At 40.7% G+C, this 25490-nt stretch overlaps 2 protein-coding genes across 3 annotated transcripts in view; both read right to left on the bottom strand.

The window, feature by feature from the left end:
* Sort1 (sortilin 1) overlaps window positions 1-2249 on the bottom strand; it is a 64459-nt gene extending 62210 nt beyond the window's left edge. For both annotated transcript variants that reach the window (XM_013031902.1, XM_013031903.1), the window contains exon 1: window positions 1873-2249. In XM_013031902.1, the coding sequence (XP_012887356.1) occupies window positions 1873-2178 (306 nt within the window). In that variant the 5' untranslated portion in view covers window positions 2179-2249. The remainder of the gene's footprint in view (window positions 1-1872) is intronic.
* A 4335-nt stretch (window positions 2250-6584) lies between these two features.
* Window positions 6585-25490, bottom strand: part of Psma5 (proteasome (prosome, macropain) subunit, alpha type, 5) — a 28897-nt gene continuing 9991 nt past the window's right edge. The window contains exons 3-9 of the mRNA XM_013031919.1: window positions 23857-23983; window positions 19495-19562; window positions 17402-17509; window positions 17212-17270; window positions 14920-15022; window positions 14141-14227; window positions 6585-6837 (exon numbers count right to left, since the gene is read on the bottom strand). Coding sequence (XP_012887373.1) covers window positions 6760-6837; window positions 14141-14227; window positions 14920-15022; window positions 17212-17270; window positions 17402-17509; window positions 19495-19562; window positions 23857-23983 — 630 coding nt within the window. The 3' untranslated portion in view covers window positions 6585-6759. The remainder of the gene's footprint in view (window positions 6838-14140; window positions 14228-14919; window positions 15023-17211; window positions 17271-17401; window positions 17510-19494; window positions 19563-23856; window positions 23984-25490) is intronic.

Raw genomic sequence — 25490 nt, 5'->3', positions numbered from 1 at the left:
ATTAAGTGCCAGTGTTGTAAAGCCTTTCTCAACGCCCCACTGTGAAAAGGAAGTGTGTGCACTTTTGTTCCTCATGAAACAGGACTTTGCTGGGCTCATTCCACCCCAACTCTACCTACTCCACCCCACCCCACCCTTCAGCACTGGATTAGCTACTTTATCCAGATTGCATTAACACAACTTTCTTTGAATACTCCTGCCTTAATTTCAAGTGGCTTGTGTCTCCAGAAGACAGAAAGACCTAGAAAGATAAATCCAAAAGGACACCCACTAGAATGGAATGTGGTCACACCAGTACAGTGCAGGTACAGAATATCAGCCAATAGGAGCTTGGGATGTCGCTTGGTGGTAGAGCACTTGCCTAGTGTGCCCAAGGCCTTTGGTTCAATCTCCAGCACCATAAGAAAACAATGAAACATCATCTTCTGAGAACTTTGGCCATATACCTTTACCTCTGTGTGCAATTCTATTTGAAGGATACTAAATTGAACACACTAAATTGAAAATGCACTTTCCATACATGTGTTGCAACAATTGTTCATTGGGGGAGGGAACTGAGGAAGATGCCCTAGTTGTACTGAAGCAAGGAGCCAAGACTTTTCTAACAATTTTCTCAACTCAAGTGTGCCAAAGGTTGAACTACTTGTCCCCAACTACTTGTCACAATGTCGAAATTCTTTTGACCTAAAGCAAAGTATCTGCTACGTGTTTCTCAGCTATTGGAAATTTTGTCATAACAGGATGTAGACGTCCAGGTCAGAGTTGGGATACCAGGACAGAAGGTCAATTTTGAAGGAATAAAACAGAGCACATAAATAATATTGTGACTGAGCAAGGGCCCACTGTTGGACACACACAGAAGCCAGTAAGAGAGCACTGTGTTTTTTGTTTTTGTTTTGTTTTTGCAGAGAAAGGCTTATTTTGGATGGACTAAATTCATCCCCTGGATGGGCTTGTGGCTGAGGAATTTAAGTGTTCTGGGTTGAGGGGGGAAAAAAAAGGAGAACGTTGGTTGGTTATGGTCCAGAATCTTGGTGGAACAGTTCAGACTCAGTAAGCGTCAGGTGGAACTTGGGTAAATATTCTGTTCTTTCCTGAAGCTGCTGAGGGCACCCTCATTTCTATCTAATCTAGACCAAGGGGCTCAGTTCTGTTCCCCATGTCCTGGTCATCGGATTTTTGGTTCTGAGAGCCTTTCATGGTCATTTCAGGTAGGGTGTTAAGGGTTCTGTGCCTACATCCCCCAAAGCATCTTGAACAATTTGTGGGGGGGGAGGGGGAGCTGGGAAGTTGTTTTATGGTTTGGTTTCAAACTCACCTCGTTTCCTTTAACTATTAAAATACACACACCGTGGCCTAACCACTGCTTTGGGATTTCTGAACAACCACTTTATCACCCCCCCCCCAAAGTACTGACCCAGAGAGGGCACGCCTCTGCTTCTGCGCAGCCCAACTTCTTCTGCAAGCACTTAAGACCTAATTAGTCTTCCAGCTTCCTGGTAGGTAATCGCGTGAGTGAATCTGGTTGTTTATACAGACGGAAAACAATGACGCTCAAGAGATTTTGACAACTTAAAAAAAGAAAGAAAGAAAGAAAAAGAACGCGGTGAAAGTCCAAGATTGCCTCTCCTGTGACGAAACACAGCCCTAAGGGCCTCAGCGTCCCCCCCCCCGCCGCCTAGGGCCGACTCCTGCCGCCTGCCCGCCGCGGTTTCGGGCCGCGGCCCGGGAGTCTCCTCCGGGCGGAGACGCCAGGCGTGCGGCGCGGGGCAGGAAGAGGGGCCGCTGCCGGAGCACGGCGCACGGCCGCGAGGGGGCCAGGGGCGGTTCCGCCCAGCGCGGGCAACGCCCGGGCCCCCTGCGCTCGCTCACCTGGTGGGTGTTGTTGGCCAGCTTAGCAACGAAGTCCCGGACCTGGCCGCAGTCCTCATCCTCGCTGGGCGCGCTGCGGCGCCAACGGCCGCCGCGGGGGATCGGGCCCCCGGCCGCGGCTGCGCGCAACCCCCAGCTCACCCCGACGGGGCCAGACCAGCGAAGCGGTAGCGAAGCGGGTGGCGGGGGTGCGTCCAGCCGGTCCAGGCCGAGCGTCGCCGGCGGCTGCAGCTGCAGGAGGAAGAGGAGGAGGAGGCCGAGGGGCCAGCGCGAGAAGCCGTCCGCAGCTCCCCGGGGCCGCTCCATCGCCGCCGAATGCCGACGCCGCTGACACCTGTCACCCGGCGCGCCCGCCCACCCCCGCCGGCGCTGCGCCACACCCCCGAGCCCGAAACCCGGCGCTCCTTGGATACGCGCAGCCGGGCCTCTGCGCCCCCATTGGATGGCCGCCTGTCCTTCTTCCAGAGCCCACTTCTTATTGGCTAGCGTCGCCTCCAGATTCGGGGGTCCTGGATTCGGATGCCAAGATGCGGGACTGATTGGCTGGAACGTGGCAGAAACGGCTGAGGTCATTCCCCACCCTCGTCCGGCGTCTCCGGGGCCCGGCTTCCAGAGTTCGCCGGGGTTTTCCCCCACCTTCCCACGAATCCCTCTGTGTGGCGGCGCCTCGACCCCCTCGCTGCCTTTTCTGGCCCCCACAAGTTAAGGACTGGTTACTCCCCCTCATTTCCCCCAGAAACACTCCTGAAATCCCTTCGGTTGAGGCAGCGTCTGGAGTATCTCAGGGAATCCCTGCACTCGCCCGGCTGGAAAGGGGAGTGGGGGGGGGATCGTTATGAACTGGTGCTCGGGTTTTTAACCCCCTGCTCGCTGGAGCATCCATTGTCTGCCGAAACAGCCGCCTTGCTGCCAAGGTGAATGCGCAACCCCCCCCTCCCCCCACGGAGGCAGATAGACATCAGGACGTCCGTGACTCAGGCAATCCTGAAGAAAAGTCTTGCTTCTCTGGCCTTCCTCTTCTACAGAGAGGTAGGCCACAAGCGGAACTCCTGGTTTTCCTGGACTTCGAATGTGGTGTAGCTTAGGCATCAGGGACAGGTTAACGGCAGGAGGTGCGAGAGAATTGACCAATGCCTACTTTATACACGATCATCTCATAGGTAGCACATTTATCTTTACCGCAATGTCCTTAATTATGGCAGTGAGTGCATTGCACTAGTTTGGTTCCAGTATGTGATGTCCCTCTAAATTAGCACTCTAATAAATAACACCCCCCCCCCCATACAGTTTGTTCCCTTTGCAGTAGATAATCTGCACACAACCACTTTGAGAACATGCAGTGCAGGTAAAACCAGTTCCAAATTCTTAACCCTTTCTCCATCTCTTCCCAATGCTACAAGTTTTTCAGTAGAAGAGATAGCAACTAGATTCAAAACATGTAAAATGTTACACCTCAAGAAAGCAACTGAAACAATTTTACCTATAAAGTAACAATCCCAACACAGGATATATTCGCTACAGAGCAAAAAGTAATGAACCCCATCCAAAATTTATGTCAAAATATTAGTCACATTAGTTTCAGAAAAAGATTTACAAATGTATGTCCTTCCCCCCAAATATAACACAGTGAGACATGATGAAATGAGAGATGAAAAGTTTCTGAATGCCATCTAAGCAAGATGGAAAAATCACCAGAGAAGTCTTCCAAGTTCTCAGCTGGAGACCTACTGGAAATAACAAGATAAAATAGATGAAATGATGAACAATGTGTTCCTGTCTTCAACTACTACGTGTCAAATTAATTTTTAAAGATACAGATTAGTTTTAAAGCTATGCCAACTATAGAGTAGATCACAAGGCAGTCAGTTCCAGTGGCATGTGACTGGTAATAGGGTGGGGGGAGAGAAGTGAGGCTATAAAGGAATATTTCTTTGTTTCAGTGACACAAAGATGAATGGTCTATTGTCTTCTTGTCTGAAAATAAAGGCAACTCAATAGTGCCACCTCTTGGAGAAATTATCAGATACACATTTTAGCTATTAAGTTAGTTGCAGTTGTTTGTACTACCCTCACTTTATTTGCTTTTGACAGGGTCTTGCCATATAACTCAGGCTGGTGGACAACTCCTGATCCTCCTGCCTCATCCTCCCAAATGCTAGGACTATATCTGGCTCAACATTATTGCATGATTCATGTCCTCATTCCTTTTGCTTTTATTATTTTTATTCTTATTCATTTATTTTTGGCGGTTGTGGGGCCTGAACTCTGGGCCTGGCCTGGGTGCTGTCCCTCAGCTCTTCAGCTCAAGGCTAGCACTCTACCACTTGAGACATAGCACCACTTCGGGCTTTTTCTGCTTATGTGGTGTTGAGGAATCAAACCCAGGGCCTCATGCATGCAAGGCAAGCACTCTACCACGGAGCCATCTTACCAGCCCTGCTTTTATTTTTTCAGACAGAGTCTCATTAGTTTGCCTAGGCTGCTCTCACACTAGGATCCTTCATCTCCTCAGAGCTGGGATTGCAAGTGGGCACCAGCACACCTGGCCTCACCCTGCTTTTAAGTTCATGCCACTATATTCTTACAGTGTACATTTCCTCAAACCATAAGATCCTAGGAGCATGACAGTGAAAGGATTTTTTTTTTGCAGTGCTAAGGATTACATATATAAATGTCACACATGTAAAATATGTAAATGTGTAGCATGTAAAATGTCACGTGTAAAATGTCAAATTCACTACTTAAAACTGTATTTTCTCTAAATAAATATAGCAGACAACTGATATAAAGCAACCTACACAACACTAAAAACATTGCCTTTCCTAGTAACATCATTTGACAGCAAACCTTGCTTCAACAGTTTACAGAAAATTGAAATTCTCCTTAAAGAATGCACATTTTAATAACAGAGGGCATGACTTTTGTTTCCTCAGTCTATGGTATGTAAAATCCCAGGCAGTACAAAAGAAGACAGTTTTTATTTTCTTCTTATGCCTGTTCTGGGGCTTGAACTCAGGTTAGGGGAGCTATGTTGAAGGCAAAGCCCTCTATTACTGAGCCACACCTCCATTTTGGGGGGAGGGGGAGCTGGCCAGTCTTGAAGCTTGAACTCTGGGCCTGGGCACTGTCCCTGAGCTTTCATGCTCAAGGCTAGTACTCTGCCTCTTGAACCACAGCCCCACTTCTGGCTTTATGTGGCTAACTGGAGATGATAATCTTGTGGATTTTCTTGCCCAGGCTGGCTTCTAACTGCTATCCTTAGATCTCAGCCTCCTGAGAAGCTAAGATGAGCCACTGATGCCCACGAGGGAAGAGGGAAGACAGTTTAAGCTGAAGCAGAGAACTAGGTTAAAAACTATTGCTTGGTATTCTTGTCCTGTATAATTCATGTGTTTGACATAACTCAGATCTCCAAACTAGCATGTGCTTTCTCCATTTCTACATTATACTAGTGTTAAAAGGGAAATTTATTGCTCAATTCTTCCCACTAGATGTAAATTTCAGACCATATGGAGACCAAGAACATTTTCATAACTTTATCCCCCACAAATGCCCAATGCATTACTTAGCATATAGGAAGTAGGTTCTCAATAAACTTGTAAATGAGTAATTGAAGTTGAGGTAGAACCTTTTCCAATGATGTTTTCTATTAAGATTTAATAAAAGTGATCATGAGTTAAACAAATCTCATCATTAACACGTTATATATAACATGATTAAAATCACTAAAGTTTCTAGGAAATTAATAATATACTCTAGTTTTCTAGGTTTGTTCTGTGTGTCTAGGACAGATTTTGTTCCCAGTATTTCCTGTCATTGGAGTTTCCAAAATGATTGTAGATACAAGTTTATTGCTGGAACTACAGTATGAATTTAGTCTACTCAGGAGGTTACTATTTATTTTAACTTCAGAGTGCAAGTACCTAATGAAAATATAGAAAAGCCTTGGAAAATAGTCTGGGGATCCTCATAAGTGAATTATCATCAATTCTTCATCATCCACTTATATGGTGTGGATGGTGCAACTATATTTCAAATCTCCATGACATTTCCCTGTTACTCAAAAGCTGGTGATGTGAAGCCAGAAAATCTGAGTTTAAGCTCCAACAACAATTTTCTGTGCATGATCACAGAGCCTTAGATTCTTCATCTAGCTAGTGATAATGCCTATATAATACCTATGTCCTATGGCCATTTTTGATGCATAAATTATTCTTTAATAGTCTAAGACAAACTGCTTCTGAATTTTACATTTACTGATAAGGCTGAGATTTGTAATTACTAGTGAGGCCAAGATCACTTTTTTCATGTCAACTTCATAAAAAGGGAAGCATTTCCAAACCGTCACCACGATACAATTAACAGCTTTAACATGGTAGATGGTTTATCCCAACTCATCAACAACCCCCAAAAAGCCACTGAGTAGCATCCCGTTCATGATAGCAATAAAAATATATATTCATCTAAGAGAATTTACACAAATGTAATGGATTTACAGAGTATTAACATCAACTACCCACTAGGAGGAGCTGGATTAGCTTGAGTTCATTTTTCATCACCCAGGGGACTCACGGCAAAGTTAACTATGTTGTAAATAATTTTAGAACAGACACTCTCACAGGAGAGGGATATTAATACCACTGTCCATCCACTGATGAACATAACCATTTCAAATAAAAGACTGTATCGTAAGAACACAGACCACTAACAAATACTCTAAAATTTTCTTTTATTTCAGAACTGCCTTTATGTACAGACATCATTAAAAAAAAATGAACACATACTAGAGATTTTCCAAGGAATTGGAGCTGGGAATAAAATTTAAGGGCAATTAGGAAAACTGAAAATGTCCCAAAGAAGTTCTGAAGATCACTCTTCCTTAAATGCTTAAATGTCCTTGATAACCTCTTCAAGTTCTTCCTTTGTGAACATGTGGAAATTCTGGCCAGGCTGCACTGTGGCTAGCTGGAAAGGAAACAGAAAGGGGTTAATAAGCTGGGCTCAATTCCCTGTTGACAACCTTTGCATGGTCAGGAGGAGCTGTGCTGGTGAGGCAGCTGTTCACTAGGAACTAAGGGATCTGCTGTCCCAGGGGTGTCCTTTCCAGGCAGCAAGTCCCTAAAATAGCTCTGACTCCAGAATAAAAAATTTCTTATTGACCAAATTTTCTATTTTGAGGTTAACCCACTATATAATAGTTAACCAAATACCTGGCATCCTTTCTACTTTTTTGAAGTTACTTCAATAAAGAGCTGGAAGTATGGCCAACATGGTAGCTGAGGTCAAACCCCAATACCAACAAAAAACGGGAAGAGAAGGGGAAAAAGGAGAAAAATAATTTTTAAAAATTATTAAAAGCACATTTATATACTTCCAAGAGGAACTTATGTGTGTGACATCGGGCTACTTTGTCACTGCCACTTAGTACCTCTATTTCTTTAGCTGTAAAATGAGTATAATAGCAGTATCCAACACACAGAGTAGCTGTGAAGATAAAATGTGAGTGCAGGCAGACTGCTTAGAACAGTGCCTCAAATATAAAAAGCACCAGATTATTAAGTATTATTGTTAGGTATTTTCTATAAATTGTGTGGCAGCTTTATAAAAAGAGCTTTGTTTCGTAAAAAGGTTAGTCATGAAACAATTCCAGTAGCTCTGTAACAGGAACTCAATTGTGACTGAAAACATCAAGAACTCCCAGTCCAGATTACAATCTATAAAAATAAAAACCTGAAACTCAAGGTCAAGATGGTTTGTTTACAGCTTCCAATTTGATAAGACTATCATCACCTCACAGAATCCCATGTTTTGAGGACAATATTGAGGAATAATTGCCACTTCACTTTGCCTCAAACACTTCTCCCTTTTGCCTATTTTTACTTCAATGTTGCACACTTTTGGGCATTTTTAAGTAAGATTAACAACTGATATTTAATATAAATTGAAGGTTGCAGACAGAATTAGCATTATCTAGTTATGTGTATTTGTCTCTGTTTCATCCCCAAGTAAAATTTAGAAAAAGATTACAGGGGCTGGGAATATGGCTTAGTGGTAGAGTGCTTGCCGCGCATGCATGAAGCCCTGGGTTCAATTCCTCAATACTACATAAGCAGAAAAAGCTGGAAATGTCATTGCATCTCAAGTGGTAGAGTGCAAGCCTTGAGCAAAAGAAGCTTGGGGACAGTGCCCAGGCTCTGAGTTCAAGCCCCAAAACTGGCAAAAACAAAAAGATTAAAACGTTTAAGACATCTGATGATCTGGTCTGGGAACAGACTAAAACAAATATTCTCTTAAAGCACTCCTCTTAGCCTGTAATCCTAGCTACTGAGGAGGCTGAGATCTGAGGATGGAGGTTCAAAGCCAGCCCAGGCAGGAAACTCTGTGACTTTTATCTCCAATAATCCACTCAGAAAACCGGAAGTGGTGCTGTGACTCAAGTGGTAGAGGCTCACCTTGAGCTGAAGAGCTCAGCGCCCAGGCTGAGTTCAAGACCTATCACCAACAAAGAAAAGAAAAAAAAAAGAAAAAGAAAAAGAAAAAGCACTCCTCTAGGGTTTCCCAAAAGGTATGTTTAATTGAATGAACTATCAGAAGAATCCCAAATATATTTGCAAAATGTTAAAAAAAAATTTAAAGAAATTTATATGGACTATAAGTTCTATTCCTAGGGCACTTAAAATGTAAATATTATTGTCAATTTTCTTATGATGTATTTACATGACCAACAGTAAGGACAGAGATATAATGTCAATAAAATAGGAGAGTAAAATCTTCTATTTTTTCATCAGATAAGTCATGCCCAATCGCTAATCTTCCCAAAGCTCTCACAGGGGCTTAAAAAGCAAAACAAAGGGGCTGGGAAGGTGGCGCAGTGGTAGAGTGCTTGCCTTGCAAGCCTGAGGCCCTGGGTTTGATTCCTCAGCACCATATAAGCAAAAAGAAAAAAGCCGGAAGTGGCGCTGTGGCTCAAGTGGTAGAGCGCTAGCCTTGAGCTGAAGAGCTGAGGGACAGTGCCCAGGCCCAGAGTTCAGGCCCCACAACCGGACCCCCCCCCAAAAAAAGCAAAAACAAAAACAAAAAACAGAACGTAGGGGACTGAAAGTTTGGTTCAGTGGCAGACGGCCTACCTAACAAGTGTAAAGCCCTGAGTTCAAACCGCAGTACTGTGAAAAACAAAGCAACAAAAAAAAAGCCCTAGAAACTGGGAATACTGGAAAAACAAGCAAAAATCAGTCCTATGCAGGACCAGGATGGAAGTTAATACTAATCTTATTTGAACCAAGTACTGCTTTTAGGAAGTTAATTGTTCATGAATAAAATAACCTCTTACATTTGCATGAAGATGAACAAATCTACACAGTTTAAGACACTCATCTATATCTCATTTTACTTTCAAAAAAAATCTCTGACCCCTTTGTACAGTTTTTTCTTTTCTTTTTTTTTTTGGTCATGGGGCCTGAACTCTGGGCCTGGGCACTGTCCCTCAGCTCTTCAGCTCAAGGCTAGCGCTCTACCACTTGAGCCACAGCGCCACTTCCGGCTTTTTTCTTTTTGCTTATGTGGTGCTGAGGAATCAAACCCAGGGCCTCAGGCATGCAAGGCAAGCGCTCTACCACTGAGCCACCTTCCCAGCCCTATACAGTATTTTCACAATAAAAACTTATTAATAAAAAAATCTCTGAGGCAAGTAGAACATAAAGCCTCTCATTTATATAATCAATAAGTACACTGGATACTGTTGTACTGGAGACTAGGACTTATTAAGGGCACTGGTTGCTTTCAGTGTCAGGTTAAGTGTTACAAGAAAACTAAGCATATGTAAAGGTGTGGCTGGAGAAGTCCAAAAGGGCTCAGAGGAGCTTTGCAGTTGTATAATAATGGGTCAGACAGTGAAGGAAGGGAAGGGCAAACCAATAGTCAAATGTACAGAAGCATGAACATGGCATATTTGCAAAACAAATTGATTCTGTGCAGCTAGATCAGAGGTTGCACATAGGATAGGAAATGAAATGAAAAATAAATAATGGCTCACATATCACAAGGAAAGACTGTATCATATTGGCTAAAGTACCTAAGCTGGGTATGATGTTGCACACCGGTAATCACAGCATTAGGAAGGATGATGTAGGAGGACCATGAGGATTGATGGCCTGGAACTCAAGAGTAAGACTGTCTCAAAAATTAAGAGGACAGACAGAAAATCAGGCCTTATTCAAATCTTGACTCTTATTATTTATTTACCAGTTCTGTTGTTTTAGGTAAAGTCCTATTTTCTCAAACAAAGCCTGTTTCCTTTTGTATGAAGTAGAAAAAAGGATATCTATCTCATATAATTGTGAAGAGTAAAATAAATAATGACATGTAAAATACTCAGCAAAGGTCCTCATAGATTAAACATATGACTTAAGTAGTGAATTATTATGTCATAAAAAGTTCATAATTTACCTTGCAAACAGGATTAGAAAAGATTTTTAAGTAGAGAGCAATAAACATTGTGTGTGGACCACTAGAAAATCAATTTTAGTAGCACAATGAAGAATAAAATGGACACAGATAGAGAAAGCCAAAGATGCCAGCAGGAGCACTCTGAAAATATGTAAGGAGAAAAATGGGGGCCTGAACAAAAAAAGGTACTAGATATGGTTGGAGAAGGGGTATCAATATAAGTTATTTTAAGGAGGCAATGACAAAATTTAGTGACAGAAAAGAGAGATAAAAATCTTCCAAGTTTCTGGTATGAATGACAAGTAAATTAGTGGTACCATCAACCAGGATTAGAAATACAGAAAAGGAGATAGTATTTTGAAAAGGGTATGATTTAATTTTAGGACTGTCAAATTTGAGGTGAATACTTCAGAAAGTCCTGAAGGCTGCCCAGGAAATATGACAATCAAGAGCTAGCCTAGTAAAGAGGAGTCCCATGGAAACAAGAGTTGAAATAAATGGCATGACTAAGCAACAAGTGGGGGTAAAACACTAGGTACTTCTGTAGTAGCTGTTCCAAACAGCCAAACAGCTTCTGTATGGAACAGGACTGGAAATAAAGTCTACAATGGAATACCCCTTGGCAATAAAACCTGACAAATGATATCCAAAACACAGAGAAATTTCAAAATTATGCTGTGTCAAAGAAGCTAAGACAAAAGAATACATATTGTATAACACACTTTGTATAAAATTCTAGAACACAAAACAAACCTGTAGCTACTGAGGTAGATCAGTAGGGTGACACTAGGCCGAAAGGAACTTTCTGGGAGTAAAGAAACGTTCCATTTGACTCTGGTGGCAGGGGTTATACAGCTGTCAAAATTGTACACTTAAATGGGAGCATTTTACTGCAAGTGAATTATACCTCAACACGGTTAACTGCTTTGAAAAGACAGGTTAGACACAGTAGGTGGGAGGTATTTTAATAGTTTTGTTTATTTGCAGGGGGGGTTTCACTATATAACCCAAGTTGGCTTTGAATGTACTCTCCTGCCTTAGCTTCCCAAGTGCTAGCCAGCATTTCATTTATTTAAAGAAAGATGCAGAAAGTGTCATTTAGCACTAAAGAAAAACAAACTACCAGAAAAGTACTAACAAAATTCCTCCTGAAAGTCAAGATGGGAGGATCATGACATTTGTTACATCTTATCATCTGAGAGACTGGCAAAAGGAAGTATTTTCAAATGTTGGCTAAAATCTGGCAACAGTGGCTTACCCCTGTAATCCTTAGCTATTCAGGAGGCTAAGATCTGAGGATGAGGATCATGGTTCGAAGCCAGCCTGTGCAGGAAATTCTGTAAGACTCTTCTTAACTACTAAAAACCAGAATTGACGCTGTGGCTCAAAGTGGTGGAGTGCTAGCCTTGAGCAAAAAAGCTCAGGGTCAGCACCCAGGCCCTTAATTCAAGCCCCACGACTAACCAAAAAAAAAAAAAAAAAAGTTTGCTAATGCAAAACAAAAACAAAAACCTACTTAAAATTTTTTTTTCTGTGGAGGAACTATGCTAAATCTCTTCCTTTTATTACCACTCAAAGAGTAAGCTAACCACATTCTCCCTCAAACCCTTCAGACCCTCTTATTTATGCACAAGCCCATTTTAGTACTTCATTTTCAGGACAGTCTATGAAACCTAGTGAGACATTCATTAACAACATTCCAGAACTCTCCACTCTTGTCCTTAACTAGTCAGTTCCCCGTCAGGGATTTAATCCAACCATCTATTATTTCATGAGTATAGCCAAGAAACATCCTGGTAGTGCTGACTGCTTTAAATACTGAATACCACCTGTTGGCCTACAGAACTATACATGCATACTGTGACTCCAACATAACCTTGATCTTGACTTTCTAGAACAGTGTTTTGTAATTCTAGCCTCAGAAGATTTTTGTTTTTCTTTTTTGGTACTAGGGCTTGAACTCAGGGCCTGGGTGCTGTCCCTTAGCTTTCTCGCTTTTAAAGCTGGTACTCTACCACTTGAGCTCCAGCTCTAGCTTTTTGCTGGTTAACTAGAGTTAACAGTCTTGTAAACTTTGCTGCTGCAGCTGGCTTTGAACGGAGATCTTCAGATCTCAGCTTCCTGAGTGGCTAAGGTATAGGCCTAAGATACCAGCACCTGGCTCTTAGACAATGTGGATCAACAATTCTTTTCCCTATTTCCCAAATATTTGTCACTCTTTCCCAAATATTTCTCACAATATTTCCAAATATTTCTCATTCTTACAAATTTCACCATTATATTACCACACTGAACAAATGAACACTCACCAATTTAATTCCAAACCTATATATATTTTTTAGTTATAAGTCATACAAGAGGTAGGTGTCATTTTTGCATCTCCACAAACCTACCTATCCTTTAGTCATTATTACTTCCTTTTCTCCTCTCTAGTCTTCCTTTTCTCCTATCTACTCCTACCTACTCATTCTAAACAAGGACATTAGGAATTTAGTCCAAGCCTTCCCATTACTCATCACCCCTGTACCTTATACCCATCCTATATCCTAGCAATCAGATAAAACCCTCAGCGTTTTTGTTTTGAATGCTAGAGCTTCATGCGTGCTAAGCAAGTGCTTTACCACTGAGCCATACCCCAGCCAAAGATGTTTTTTAAGCAGAAAGTTATGTCTACTTTTCTATGCTTTGTGAATGTTGTTCCCTCTTTCTCAAATTACTTTCCACTCCCTTTTCCAGACACAACTTCTTCCAGGATGCTTTCCTAATGCCCAGACTAAGTTGCATGTTTGCAAGGCAATCTGTTTTTATTGCAATTATGAAAGTTCTACCCCAGGCTCTTATCTGTTTCATCCCCTACCCCTACACTACATGGTGTACAACTAAGCAGGGGTCAGATATTCTTTAGCTGCATCCCTGGCTATTAACTGCTATATAATGGGTACTCAATATGGCAATGAAATAATTTTATTTTTCCAGTCTTGGGGCTTGAACTCTGGGCTTGGGTGCTGTCCTTCAGCTCTTTAGCTCAAGGCTAGTGCTCTACCACTTGAACACAGCACCACTTCCGGTTTTCTGAGTGATATTGGAGATAAGAAAATTCATGGAGTTTCCTGTCTGGGCTGGCTTTGAACCATGATCCTTAGATCTCAGCCTCCTCAGTAGCTAGGATTACAAGGCATGAGCCTCTGGCGCCTGGCCTGAAATAAATTTTATTTTCTGAAAACAACTAGGATGGTGTCTTCTCTCTTATAGAACTTTCCAACAACTCTTAACATTTTTCTATCCACTAGCTTGATCCATTTACAGATTTAAGTCTTTTCCCACTGTTTAAAGACAAACATCATTTATAAGTATTGCCTTCTGCTGTCATTATTCTTGGGAAAGCACCACGTTCTTCATCAACAACTTTTTATTCTTCAGCTCACTGAATTCTGACTTCTGTCATCACTTTACTAACAGTGCTTATTTTTTCCAATAATATGAATAACTTACAAGACTGAATATGTAGAGCAACTGCGTAACAAGAGTAGGGCTAAGTTCCAACCACAATGCTACCAAAATAATAATAAAAATAATTGTGGGAGTCTCTAATTCCCATTTCCTGTATGGGTGGTTGGAAGTGTTTCTCTCCCATTTTTTTCTAACCATATTATACTAAAATAAATCCTTGCTAGGAATTATAAAAAATTAAATGAATAAATTATAGTAAATTACATATAAATTTTACTTATAAAAGCAATTAACATGTAATTTATTGTTCAATCCTTAACAAAGCAAGTTATAGTATCTGGGAGAAAAATCCCCAATAAACTAGAAACAATACCTCTATGTTAGTTGCATTCAACTTCTCCTCCATTACTTGTTTGAGGATGATGAGAGAAGATTTGATGGCTTCTTTCAATGTCATAGACTTGAAACAAAGAAGGTAAGAAGATGAGCCATTAATGTACATAATCCCTTTTTCCTTCAACAATTTCCTTTATCTCCTGAAGAATGATTTAGCAAATATTAATACGTCAGACACCTTAATTTGTGCAGTGCATTACAATTGTCTGCAAAATTCAAGCAAGTGGTCAAGTATTCAGAATACCCTATTCAGAGAAAAAAGTGCCTTATTCAGAGCCACATATAATAATTGTTTGAAGAGGAGGAAAGAACTGCACTTCTGTAGTGCACCCTTGAACTCCTCAGTTAATTCAGAAGCAAGTTGGTATCATATTGGTAACATCCTATGGGCAGCGATGACCAGATGATCTAAAAATGTAGTCCAATGGTTCAGAAAATTCATTTTTAAAATTTGATTTGCACCTAATTTCTTCCATGTGTAAATCTACTATATTTAGCAGAAATGATTTTTTCAAATTTGAAGGTTGATGGCCACCCTGTGTTAAGACTAGTAGAGATATTCTTCTAAGAGCATGTGCTCATTTCATGTCTGTGAAGACATTTTTGTCATTTCCACATGTCTTGTTCTAGGTTGTAGTTTCATGGAGCTACTGTACACAATTATCAAAACTAACTTTTTAATGTATGTATGGTTTATTATGCAGACATTCTACTTGATGTAAAAACTGATAGTAGGAATTGTAAGAATGTAGTTACCTTGTGATAAACTTCTTGCAAGGAGCTCTGGGCACCCTCTGAAGCAGAGCCAATCGCTCGAGCATCACATTGTACAAAGGTCCCAGATGGGTCCATGTGAAACCTGAAAATCCCCCAGAAGGATTAAAATGCTTGTGAGTGATGGCATTTTACATAACAAATGCCTCAATGAAAATACAAATGCTTGGCCTGCGACCAAGAAATGCCACTGAAATACTGAGGCACAGCTCCAAAAGATGTTCTGTGTTTTGACAAACCAGATCATTTAAAAGGTGTTTGTGCAGCTTGGTACTGGCACAACAACAGACCTCAGGACCAATGGAATAGAATTGAAAACCCAGAAATGAACCTACAGACCTACAGCCATCTAATCTTCGATAAGGGAGCTAAAAAAATAGAATGGAAGAAAGACAGCCTCTTCAGTAAATGGTGCTGGAAAAACTGGTTAATCACCTGTAGAAAACTAAAGCTAGATCCTTATATATCACCCTGCACCATAATCAACTCCAAATGGATCAAAGACCTGAGTCAAAGCAGACACTCTGAAAACATTACAGAATGGAATAGGAGAAACCCTAGGTCTCCTTGGCACAGGCTGAAATTTTCTTAATAGAGACCCAGAAACACAAGAAATCAAAGAAAGGTTGGACAAATGGGATTGCATGAAACTGCAGAGCTTCTGCATGGCAAAGGACATAGCTAGCAAGATCAATAGATTCACTAGCCATACAATAGACAAGGGTCTCATATCTAAAATATACCTGGAACTCAAAAAATTAAATCCCCCAACAACAAATCTTCAAAGAAACAACTGCCCAATAAATAAGTGGGCTAAAGACTTAAAGAGAAACTTCTCTGAAGAGGAAAGAAGGATGGCCAATAGACACATGAAGAAATGCTCAACCTCTCTTAGCCATAAAAAAAGTACAAATCAAAACAACATTGAGATACCACCTCACCCCAGTTAGAACGGCTATAATCAAGAACTCTAATAACAACAGATGCTGGAGGGGATGTGGACAGAAGGGAACCTTACTGCATTGTTGGTGGGAGTGTAAACTTGTTCAACCACTTTGGAAAGCAGTATGGAAGTTCCTCAAAAGACTCCACATAGAGCTCCCCTATGACCCAGCAATCCCACTTTTGGGCATTTACCCAAATGTTCACAAACAAGACCACACTAAAGTTACCAGCACGACAATGTTTATTGTAGCCTTATTTACCATAGCTAAGATATGGAACCAACCCAGATGCCCCTTAGTAGATGAATGGATCAAGAAAATGTGGTATATATACACAATGGAATTCTATGCCTCCATCAGAAAGAATGACATTGCCCCATTTGTTAGGAAATGGAAAGACTTGGAAAAAATTATATTAAGTGAAGTAAGCCAGGCCTAAAGAAACATAGGTCCCATGGTTTCCCTTAATTGCAGTAACTAGTATATGTCTGAGTCAAGCAGAAAAGGTCAGATAAGTTGATGTTAGGGAAATGAACCTTAAGATACATATTCAAATGTTTTTTTTTTCTTTCATGTGATTGTTTCTAACACATTTATAAGATTATTTCTTTGTTGCTTTGTATGTCCCTCCCCCATGGTGTAACCCCTGCTTTCACTGTATTTGATGTTGTTATAATTTGTGGAGGGGAAGGGAAAAAACAAATTGTTTAAATAGGGATACAGGTGGATCCATTGCAACAATGAGATATACAAGTCGTTATGCCGAAAACAAACTTTACAACTTTGGTGGGGGGGGGGAGGGGCGGGGAGAGGATGGGATGGGAAGGGGAAACAAAGGAAGAGGCTACAATGCTTGATAAGAAATATACTCATTATCTTGCCCATGTAATTGTAACCCCTCTGTACAGTATTTTCACAATAAAAATAAAAAATAAAATAAAAGGTGTTTATGAACTTCCTTGGGGATTTAGAAATATGGTAATTAAATATATATTATATAGAGAAAACTAACATTTGTGTAAATTAATCTGAGAATGTAGATCTGATCAGTATGCAAACATATTCTGACTATAGTAATAAAGTTACTTCTTCTAAATCTTTCCAGAACTGGAACTGGTCCCAATAAAGGAGTTATTAGGTCATGGATTCCCAAATTTTGGTTGCATAAACATCACAGAATCACTTCACTTTAAAGTTAAAAGCCCTATGTTTTCTAGGTTTATAATAACTTTCTCACGACTTAAACTAGTAGACCCTACCCAAAATTTACATTAATCACCACCTTCTCCCCAAAGTAGATTTTAAAAAAAAAAAGCAAAATGATACTTACAGCTGGGGTCCTTTCTCATCAACTCCTCCAAATAACAGTGCTACTCCAAAAGGACGAGACTAGAACCAAAATGCAAGAGGAATTGAGAAATGGCTATAAAGTAAGGGAACAAAAGCTAGGAAAAAATAAAAATACATGCAGAAGACAAACGTACAGGACTTTAACCTAACTCAATACACATCACACTCACCATGGCACCTGGGTCTGCATCTTCTTCTCCAAACTGTAGAGCAAGATTGGACACAGCTTGGGTCACACTCTCCACCGTCATTGTCTCATTGTAGGTAAACCAATGATTCTACAAGGAAAGAATGGTATTCCCTTCTGATAAGAACATTAAAGCAGTCTACCATCTTTACTATACTCATCCCCCTTCAACTGTGATCAGAAACTGAACTGTCTTTTTCTCCTTTTCTCCCACTTTTCTCTTTTCCTTCCTCCTTGCCCCTGCCTTCTTTTTTCTGATCAAGACTAGTACTTTGCCACTTGAGCTAATGCTCCACTTTCAGCTTTTTTGTGGTTAGCTGAAGATGAGGCTTGTGGATTTATCTGCTAAGACGGTCTTTGAACTGTGATCCTCAGATCTTAGCCTCCGGTAGCTAGGATTACAAGCATGAGCCATCAGTTGTACCAGGCTACAACTAACTTTTGATCTAAGTAGATTCATTATCTCTGTTTAAAAGTATTGAGGCCCAGAAAGGTTAAGTATTTCCCATGCCACACAACTACTAGAAACAAAACTGAAATACAAATCAAGTGCAGGGCTGACCATTACCCTGCCTTTATGTATGTGCTGGTGCGCATGTGTGGGTAGGAGTGGGCAGGAGTGCATGTACACGGTGAGAAGGCTCTTCATTCCACCGTCCTTGGTAGATAGTGGTAAGAATTTATGAATGCCCAGTGGGAATGCTATCTTACTCTGGGAAGGAGGCAGTGACCATCAACAACTTAGTCTGTGCTTGGACTCAAGCACCAGCCCTCCAGGGCCACCACAAGTGCCCTCTCTGTCTCACCTATGTAGCCTTCACGGTAGGGGCAGTAGTATAGCCACCCTTGTGGCCACCAGCACCCAGCCTCTTACCATGAAGTCTTTATGAAATCCAGGCTGTGCACAAATTCACTATGTAGCCATGTGTGGCCTAGCACTACATTGCGGAGTGCTTAGAATTGCACAAAAAGAGAAATAGCTGACAGCAGATGGAGTGGCACAGGCCTGTAATCCCAGCATTTGGGATGTTGAAGCAGGACACTCATATCCAATGTGGATTACAGAGCAACCTTATCACTGGTGGTGGTGGGGAGGGGGGGGAGGAAGGAGGGAGGGAAAAAGCAAGAGAGTTCTGAAAATAAGCATGTTTTAAAAGTTTCAAGTAATGATAGACTAGAGAATTACTACCTTGAAAAATAGGACTAAACCCTGAAACACAAAAGTTGTGTCATTTCACAAAGTATATGTTAATAACCTAGTACCATCTTATTCTCTTAGTGTGTAAGTTAAAGTACATATTCTCATGTAAGTACTGAAAGCAAATCTGCAATGAAGTGCAAAAATTTTAAAAATCTTTTCTTACTAGCTTATATCTCAAGGCCATAGGAACTCAGGATTAAAAAAAAAAAAATCAGCCAGGCACTGGTGGCTCATGCCTATCATCCTAGCTACTCAGGAGGCTGAGGATTACAGTTCAAAGCCAGCCAAGGCAGGAAAGTCCCATGAAATTCCTATTTCTAATTACTAAAAAAAAGCTGGAAGTGGAGCTATGACTCAAGTGGTCGAGTACTAGCCTTGAGCAAAAGAAGTACAAGGGCAGCACCTAGGCTCAGAGTTTAAGCCCCAGGACTGACACACACACACACCAAAACAACAACAAAATCTGCATTCCTAACCAGTTTTTAATCCCCTAGAACAAATCATACTTACCAGAAGATAGCAGTTATAAGCCTCCCATGAAAAGGTTGGAGAAAAAAATATCCTTTAACTATGACCACATTCTGTTATTGTTTCATAGAAAATAAATTGGAACAGAATGCAGTACATGGGGTTGTTTTACCTGGGGTAAATTCAGAGGAAGCAAGAGCATCAGCTCTACTGCCTAGAGCTTCCTTAAAGCTTCAATAGTTAAGACAGCTAATTCATAAGGTCCAGGAAGATTCTACCCCAAACCATTCCCTTGGGCCACATTTGATATTGACACAGTTAGCTGCAATATAAGCCAGAAAGCTGTATCATCACTATACAAGGAACTCAAGCATCACAGTAAAAAAGGAAGAAGGTACTGATTTTACCTGTGTTTCAACTCTGGCTTTATCAATTAAAGTCTTAGCATCAGCAATTAGCCCACTCATGGCACAACCTGCAATATGAAAAAAAGCAACATTGACCCAGTTACAAAATCCTTGCAAAACTTTTTTTATCTACTCAGGAAACACTAAAATTCTTGAGTGCAAACCATGGCAATATACCCATGTAATTAGATTAGATGGAAATGATCAACACTGAACCCAAGTGCAATGATGTTACAAATGAAAAATTGTCTACAATGTCACAGAAGTACAGATCATAGCTAGGAGACAGAAGGGTAATAGCCAACCAAACATGAATTTCAGCATATTTTGTCTCTAAGAATCTCTTTAGCTTTTAGATCTTGACATATTTGAACTAAGCAAACACTAGCAATCCAACCTGAGACACCTGAGAAAAGCAAACAACCTCAGTATGTCTACAGCAGAAGACCAGAATATCAAAAGCCATCTCACTTCTCTGACCCACACAAACCAACCAGTGTTATTAGAAAGTTTGCCTGACAGTCCAAAATGCCAAGACTATGGCTATCCCTGTTACTTAGATGCCATGACCTAAATCCAAATCTCAACATAGGTTTTTCAAGTGTTAGATCTATAAAGCCAAATGACTCCTTTAATAGATCTACTTGATATAATTTTTTTTTCTAGACCCCATCTACTTCCTTGGCCCTTACAACCAATTATATGCCAAGTTCTGTCACTCTTTAGTTGATTACCACTCTCTCATTAATCCCTTCCTCTCCATTTCAGGCCACTGACTTGGTTGAAGCTTTTAGCATCTCTGTTCAGACACTTAAAAAATTCCTTGGGTCAGCCACCAGTGGCTCACACCTATAATCCTAGCTACTCAGGAGACTGAGATCTGAGGGTCACAGTTCAAAGCCAGTCCTGGCAGAAAAGTCCATGAGATTCTTATCTCCAGTTAACCACCAGAAAACTGGAAGTGATACTGAGGCTCAAGTGGTAGAGTGCTAGCCTTGAGCTGAAGAACTCAGGGACAGTGCCCAGGCCCAGAGTTCAAGACCCACAACCCATAGGGAAAAAAAATTCCTTGGGCTGGGTGTAGTGGTACACAACTATAATCCCAGCTATTTAGGAAGTAGAGATTGGAAGATACAGGTTGAGGAGTGACAAAATAACAAGAGCTTATCTGCTAATTAGCAAGACCATACTCTAAGCAGGGTATGGTGGCACAGGTTAAAAATCGCAGCTACTCAGGAAGCAGAGCTATCTGATCAAGACTGGCCCAGACAGCTGGTTGCTGGTGGCTCAAGCCTGTAATCCTAGCTAATCAGGAGGCTGAGATCTGAGGATCATGGTTCAAAGCCAGCCTGGACAGGAAAGTCCATGAGACTCTTTATTTTTTCCGGCCCCACCCCTCCATCAGACTCTTATCTCTAATAAACCACTAGGAAACTGGAAGTGACACTGTGGCTCAAGCAGTAGAGTGTTCACCTTGAACTAAGAGCTGAGGGATAGCACCCAAAGCCCAGAGTTCAAGCCCCACAACCGACAAAAAAAAAAAAAAGACTGGCCCAGACAAAAGTGGAAGACCCTATAAAAAAGAAACTAAAACAAAATAAATACCAGGAAATGGGTACCTCAGAGGGTAGGGTATGTCAAGAGGGGGGGTGGGGGGGTAGACAAATGAAGAAAAGACCGGGAAGAATGCAGTAAAAAATTCAATGTTGGGCCGGGAAGGTGGCTCAGTGGTAGAGCGCTTGCCTTGCATGCTCAAGGCCCTGAGTTCGATTCCTCAGCACCACATAAGCAAAAAGAAAAAAACCGGAAGTGGCGCTGTGGCTCAAGTGGTAGAGCGCTAGCCTTGAGCTGAAGAGCTGAGGGACAGCGCCCAGGCCCAGAGTTCAGGCCCCACGACCGGACCCCCCCCCCAAAAAAAATTCAATGTATATCCTACAGAATTAAGAAAATTAAGTGAGGAAAGGGGGTAGACTGGGAGAGACGGGAGAGAATGTTGAAAGGGATGACACTGATCAAGATGCATTGTGTTCATAAACTACTTTTTTGAATGGCAACTTCTTTGTACAGCCACTTAAAGACAGTAAGAATATAAAATAAAATAAAAACAAAAAGTGGTAGAAGGCTCCTGCCCAGAAAGTACAAGGTGGAATTCTATCCCTAGTACTAGTACCAAAACAATCATAAATGGGTCTCATCTTCAGTCTAAGTTCATAGCCTACACTGAACAGTTATCAGAATGTTCTTCCTACAATTCCAGTGTGATCACATTACCTCATTGTTTAAAACCTTTCCCACCAATTCAGAAGAATCAAGTCCAAGCTCTTGAGCAGGGCAAAAAAGGACAAATCATTAGTATCTGACCCAGACTCACTGCCTACACAGTTCACTTCTGAGTCACACTAAAGTACTTGTATCCTTTATATATTTTTTGCCACCATAGCTTTGCTTATTTCTCTTTCTTCTTCTTTTTTTTTGCATTCGTATAACAGTTTTATTGATATGTGATTGAGATACAATAAACTACACAAGTTTAGAGTGCACAGTGTGGTAACTTTTGACCTAAGTACATTCCCCTGAAACTATTTCCATATTCAAAATAGCCCATTTGAGGATCTGTTGCGGGGGGATTTAATTTTTTGAGTTCTCAGTGTATTTTAGATATGAGACCCTTGTCCATTGTATGGCTAGTGAAGATCTTTTCCCAATCTGTGGGCTTTCTATTCATCTTGCTAACTATGTCCTTTGCCATGCAAAATCTCTGCAGTTTCATGCAATCCCATTTGTCCAACCTTTCTTTGATTTATTCTGGGTTTTTGTTAAGAAAATTTTGGCCTGTGCTAAGGAGCTCTACAGTTTCTCCTATTCCTTCCAACAAATCCTCAAAGAAACAACTACCTGATTAATAAGTGGGCTAAAGACTTATTATTTCTCTTTCTTCTGTATAGAAGATTATACCCAGACACTTGTCTGCCTGGTAGGCACTTTTTATATTTCAGAATTGAGCCTACCATCAACTCAGCTCAAGCATTACCTTCATGGCATTCTTTTCTGAAAAGCCCACTATCACTGATCTCAAGCAAGACTAATTTTCCTCACTTATATCCCTACTGTACATACTGTATGCTCCATCAAACTAAGACATATATCCCAGAAAACAATATATGACTATATTCTAGTGTTTAACATAATGGCTAACACATTATTCAGTGAAGTGACATTGACCAATCTCTAAAAGACAGGTAAGTAAAGTAGATACAATGTTGAGATAAAGTAGAAACAATGCTCTTAATTGCAAAAGACAAATTCTATTTCTACATTTATGAAATAAATACTACCAAGCTTCTATAGTTACCATGGCATTTGGTTCTCTTGCCTTAAACAATCACTTTACCAATGTTTCATTGATTGTATTACTAGAAAGATTTCCATGCTATAAATAAAACCATTTACCCTGTAACACTACTGTCAGAAGTCAAGGCAAAAGAATTATACCAAAAAGCAAAAAAAGAGGGGTAAGGTGGGACAAGAAGAAAAACAGCTGGGCACTGATGGCTCATATCTGTAATCCTAACTACTCAAGTAGCTGAATATGAGGATCACAGTTCATAGTCATCCTGGGCAAGAATGTCCATTATCTCCTATTAACCACCAAAAAACAAGAAGTGGCACTGTGGCTCAAAGTGGTAGAGTGCTAGCCTTGAGCAAAGAGCTCAGGGGCAGTGAGTACCCAAGCCCTGAGTTCAAGTCCCATGACTGACCAAAAAATAAAAAATAAAATAAACAGAGTTCTGAAGAAAACTGATCTGGACAAAATCTATACTCTTATAACTCTCTGGGCTTTACCTACTCAAAAGATCTTGGAGAATTCCTATTTTTCACTTGACACTCAGTTTTCCCACATACATCCTCAATACCAATGGCCTCTTACCAGAGCTAACATACATCAGTGAAGACCTACAAATCATAGGGAAATAGCCAACAATTTAATCTTTGCATATTTCAACAACCATCATATTTGCCAAGTCCTTGGCTACAGGATAGTTCAATGGTAGAGTGCTTGCCTAACATGTATGAGGCCCTGATATAGTTCCAAGCACACTTACACATACACACAAAAATCACATAAAATAATAAAATATAACAAGACGTATTTGAAGATGAAAGGCAGTTCTGGGAATAGGTTAAACATAAATGAGTCTTGCAAATGCTTTGCACTCTTAAAGTTATAAATTGTGTCCAATCCCTAGAAATAATAGCTAATCAAAAGATAAGGCAGTTGTTCTGTGACCCTCTGTTGGAACATAATAGAAGAAAAATTAATGTAGGCCAGATTCCACAACACAACTCTCGCCTACTACTTACCTATATGAGCATCAATCTCTACAATTTTCTCAATGCTGCTAGGCTCCATGAGTGGGGAGGTAATTCTCTTCTCCACTGCTAGGCATACACCTTCTGATGTCTGGATCCCAATGGCTGTAGAACCAAGCTAAAAAGAAACATATGATTACCGTGTAATGTATAGGTCAAAGAACAGTCACACATTCTCAACAGAAATCTCTCTGTTTATCTTCACAAGATAGATGTTTCAATCTTCCATATCTAGTATGTAGAGAGAACAAGGAGCACCCTATTAAGCAACACCATTCCACTAATAAAAACACTGATTTATAGAATTTTGTGCTTCTAAAGTAAAAGCCTGTAGCTCAGTAGCAAAGCACTTGCATAGCATGTGTGAAGACCTGGCTTTATTCCCCAATTGCAAAAAAAGGGGTAGGGGCAAAGAAGAAGTCTAAAAGAGTCTTGGAAGCATCTGAAAAATTATCAACTCTAATGCCAGTATTGGGGAGGAGGGAATTCTAAAACTGTAATCATAGTGTACAACAAAGTAATAAAACTCTTCTATCTCCTTCTATCGTTGCCACCATCCTAGTCATATACCTCTACATCCCTTGGTTTCCATCTGCAAAATGAGGATAATGCTAATAATACTGACAAGGAAAATCCCAAGTTAATATATAATACTTAAAATGGTGGTGCCACATAATAATTTTAAAAACACTGTTGATTACCTACTTGCTAGTCTCTTTATCCTTAATTGCTCTTTTCTCATATATATTTCATGTTACAGCCTGACTGATCTAGGAAAATGATATTTTCACTAAATCTTTCGTCAAGAATATCTCCCTGTGCCTATAATTTAAAATTCAAACAAGTTTTCAGACCCCTCACAACCTAATATCTTTCTCTTCCAACTCTAGTACTCAGTACCTAGCATCACTCAGGTATAGCTCAACCCATCTGCCCAGCACTCCTCCTTAAGCTCTTCTACTCTATTCCTTTTATCTCTCCAAATTCTGCCACCTTCACAAAGCCTTCCAAATTGTGCTCTCAATTCCCGTTATACTTAACTAGTTCTACAAAACAATGCCAACAGTAAGAATCAGCCCTCATCCAAAGAATTTGTGAATATCTATGCATAACATGCCTACAGACTGACCATGTATCATATACTTTTCAAAAGTATAAAGTTGTGATTTTATTTAGAAGATCTTATTTAAAAGCAAAGTTGGACTGGGAAGGTGGCTCAGGTAGAATGCTTGCCTTGCATGCAGGAGGCCCTGTGTTCGATTCCTCAGCATCACATAAACAGAAAAAGCTGGAAGTGGGTGCTATGGCTCAAGTGGTAGAGCGCAAGCCTTGTGCTGAAGAGCTCAGAACAGTGCCCAGGCCCAGAGTTCAAGCTCCATGACCAGCAAAAAAAAAACAAAAACAAAACATTAAAGCAAAGTGAGCCAGGTGCTGGTGGCTTATGCCTGTAATCCTAGCTACTCAGGAAGCTGACATCTGAGGATCACGGTTTAAAGCCAGCCAGGGCAGGAAAGTCCATGAGACTCTTATCTCCAATAAACAACTAGAAAACCGGAAGGGGTGCTGTGGAGAGCACCCAAGCCCAGAATTCAAGGCCCACAACTGACAAAAAAAAAAAAAATAAA

The sequence above is a fragment of the Dipodomys ordii genome, unplaced genomic scaffold (genome assembly GCF_000151885.1).
Source record: "Dipodomys ordii isolate 6190 unplaced genomic scaffold, Dord_2.0 Scaffold146, whole genome shotgun sequence".
Lineage (NCBI taxonomy): Eukaryota > Metazoa > Chordata > Mammalia > Rodentia > Heteromyidae > Dipodomys > Dipodomys ordii.
Note: the sequence above shows the minus strand (reverse complement) of the source record. Positions and strands in the feature narration are given on the sequence as shown.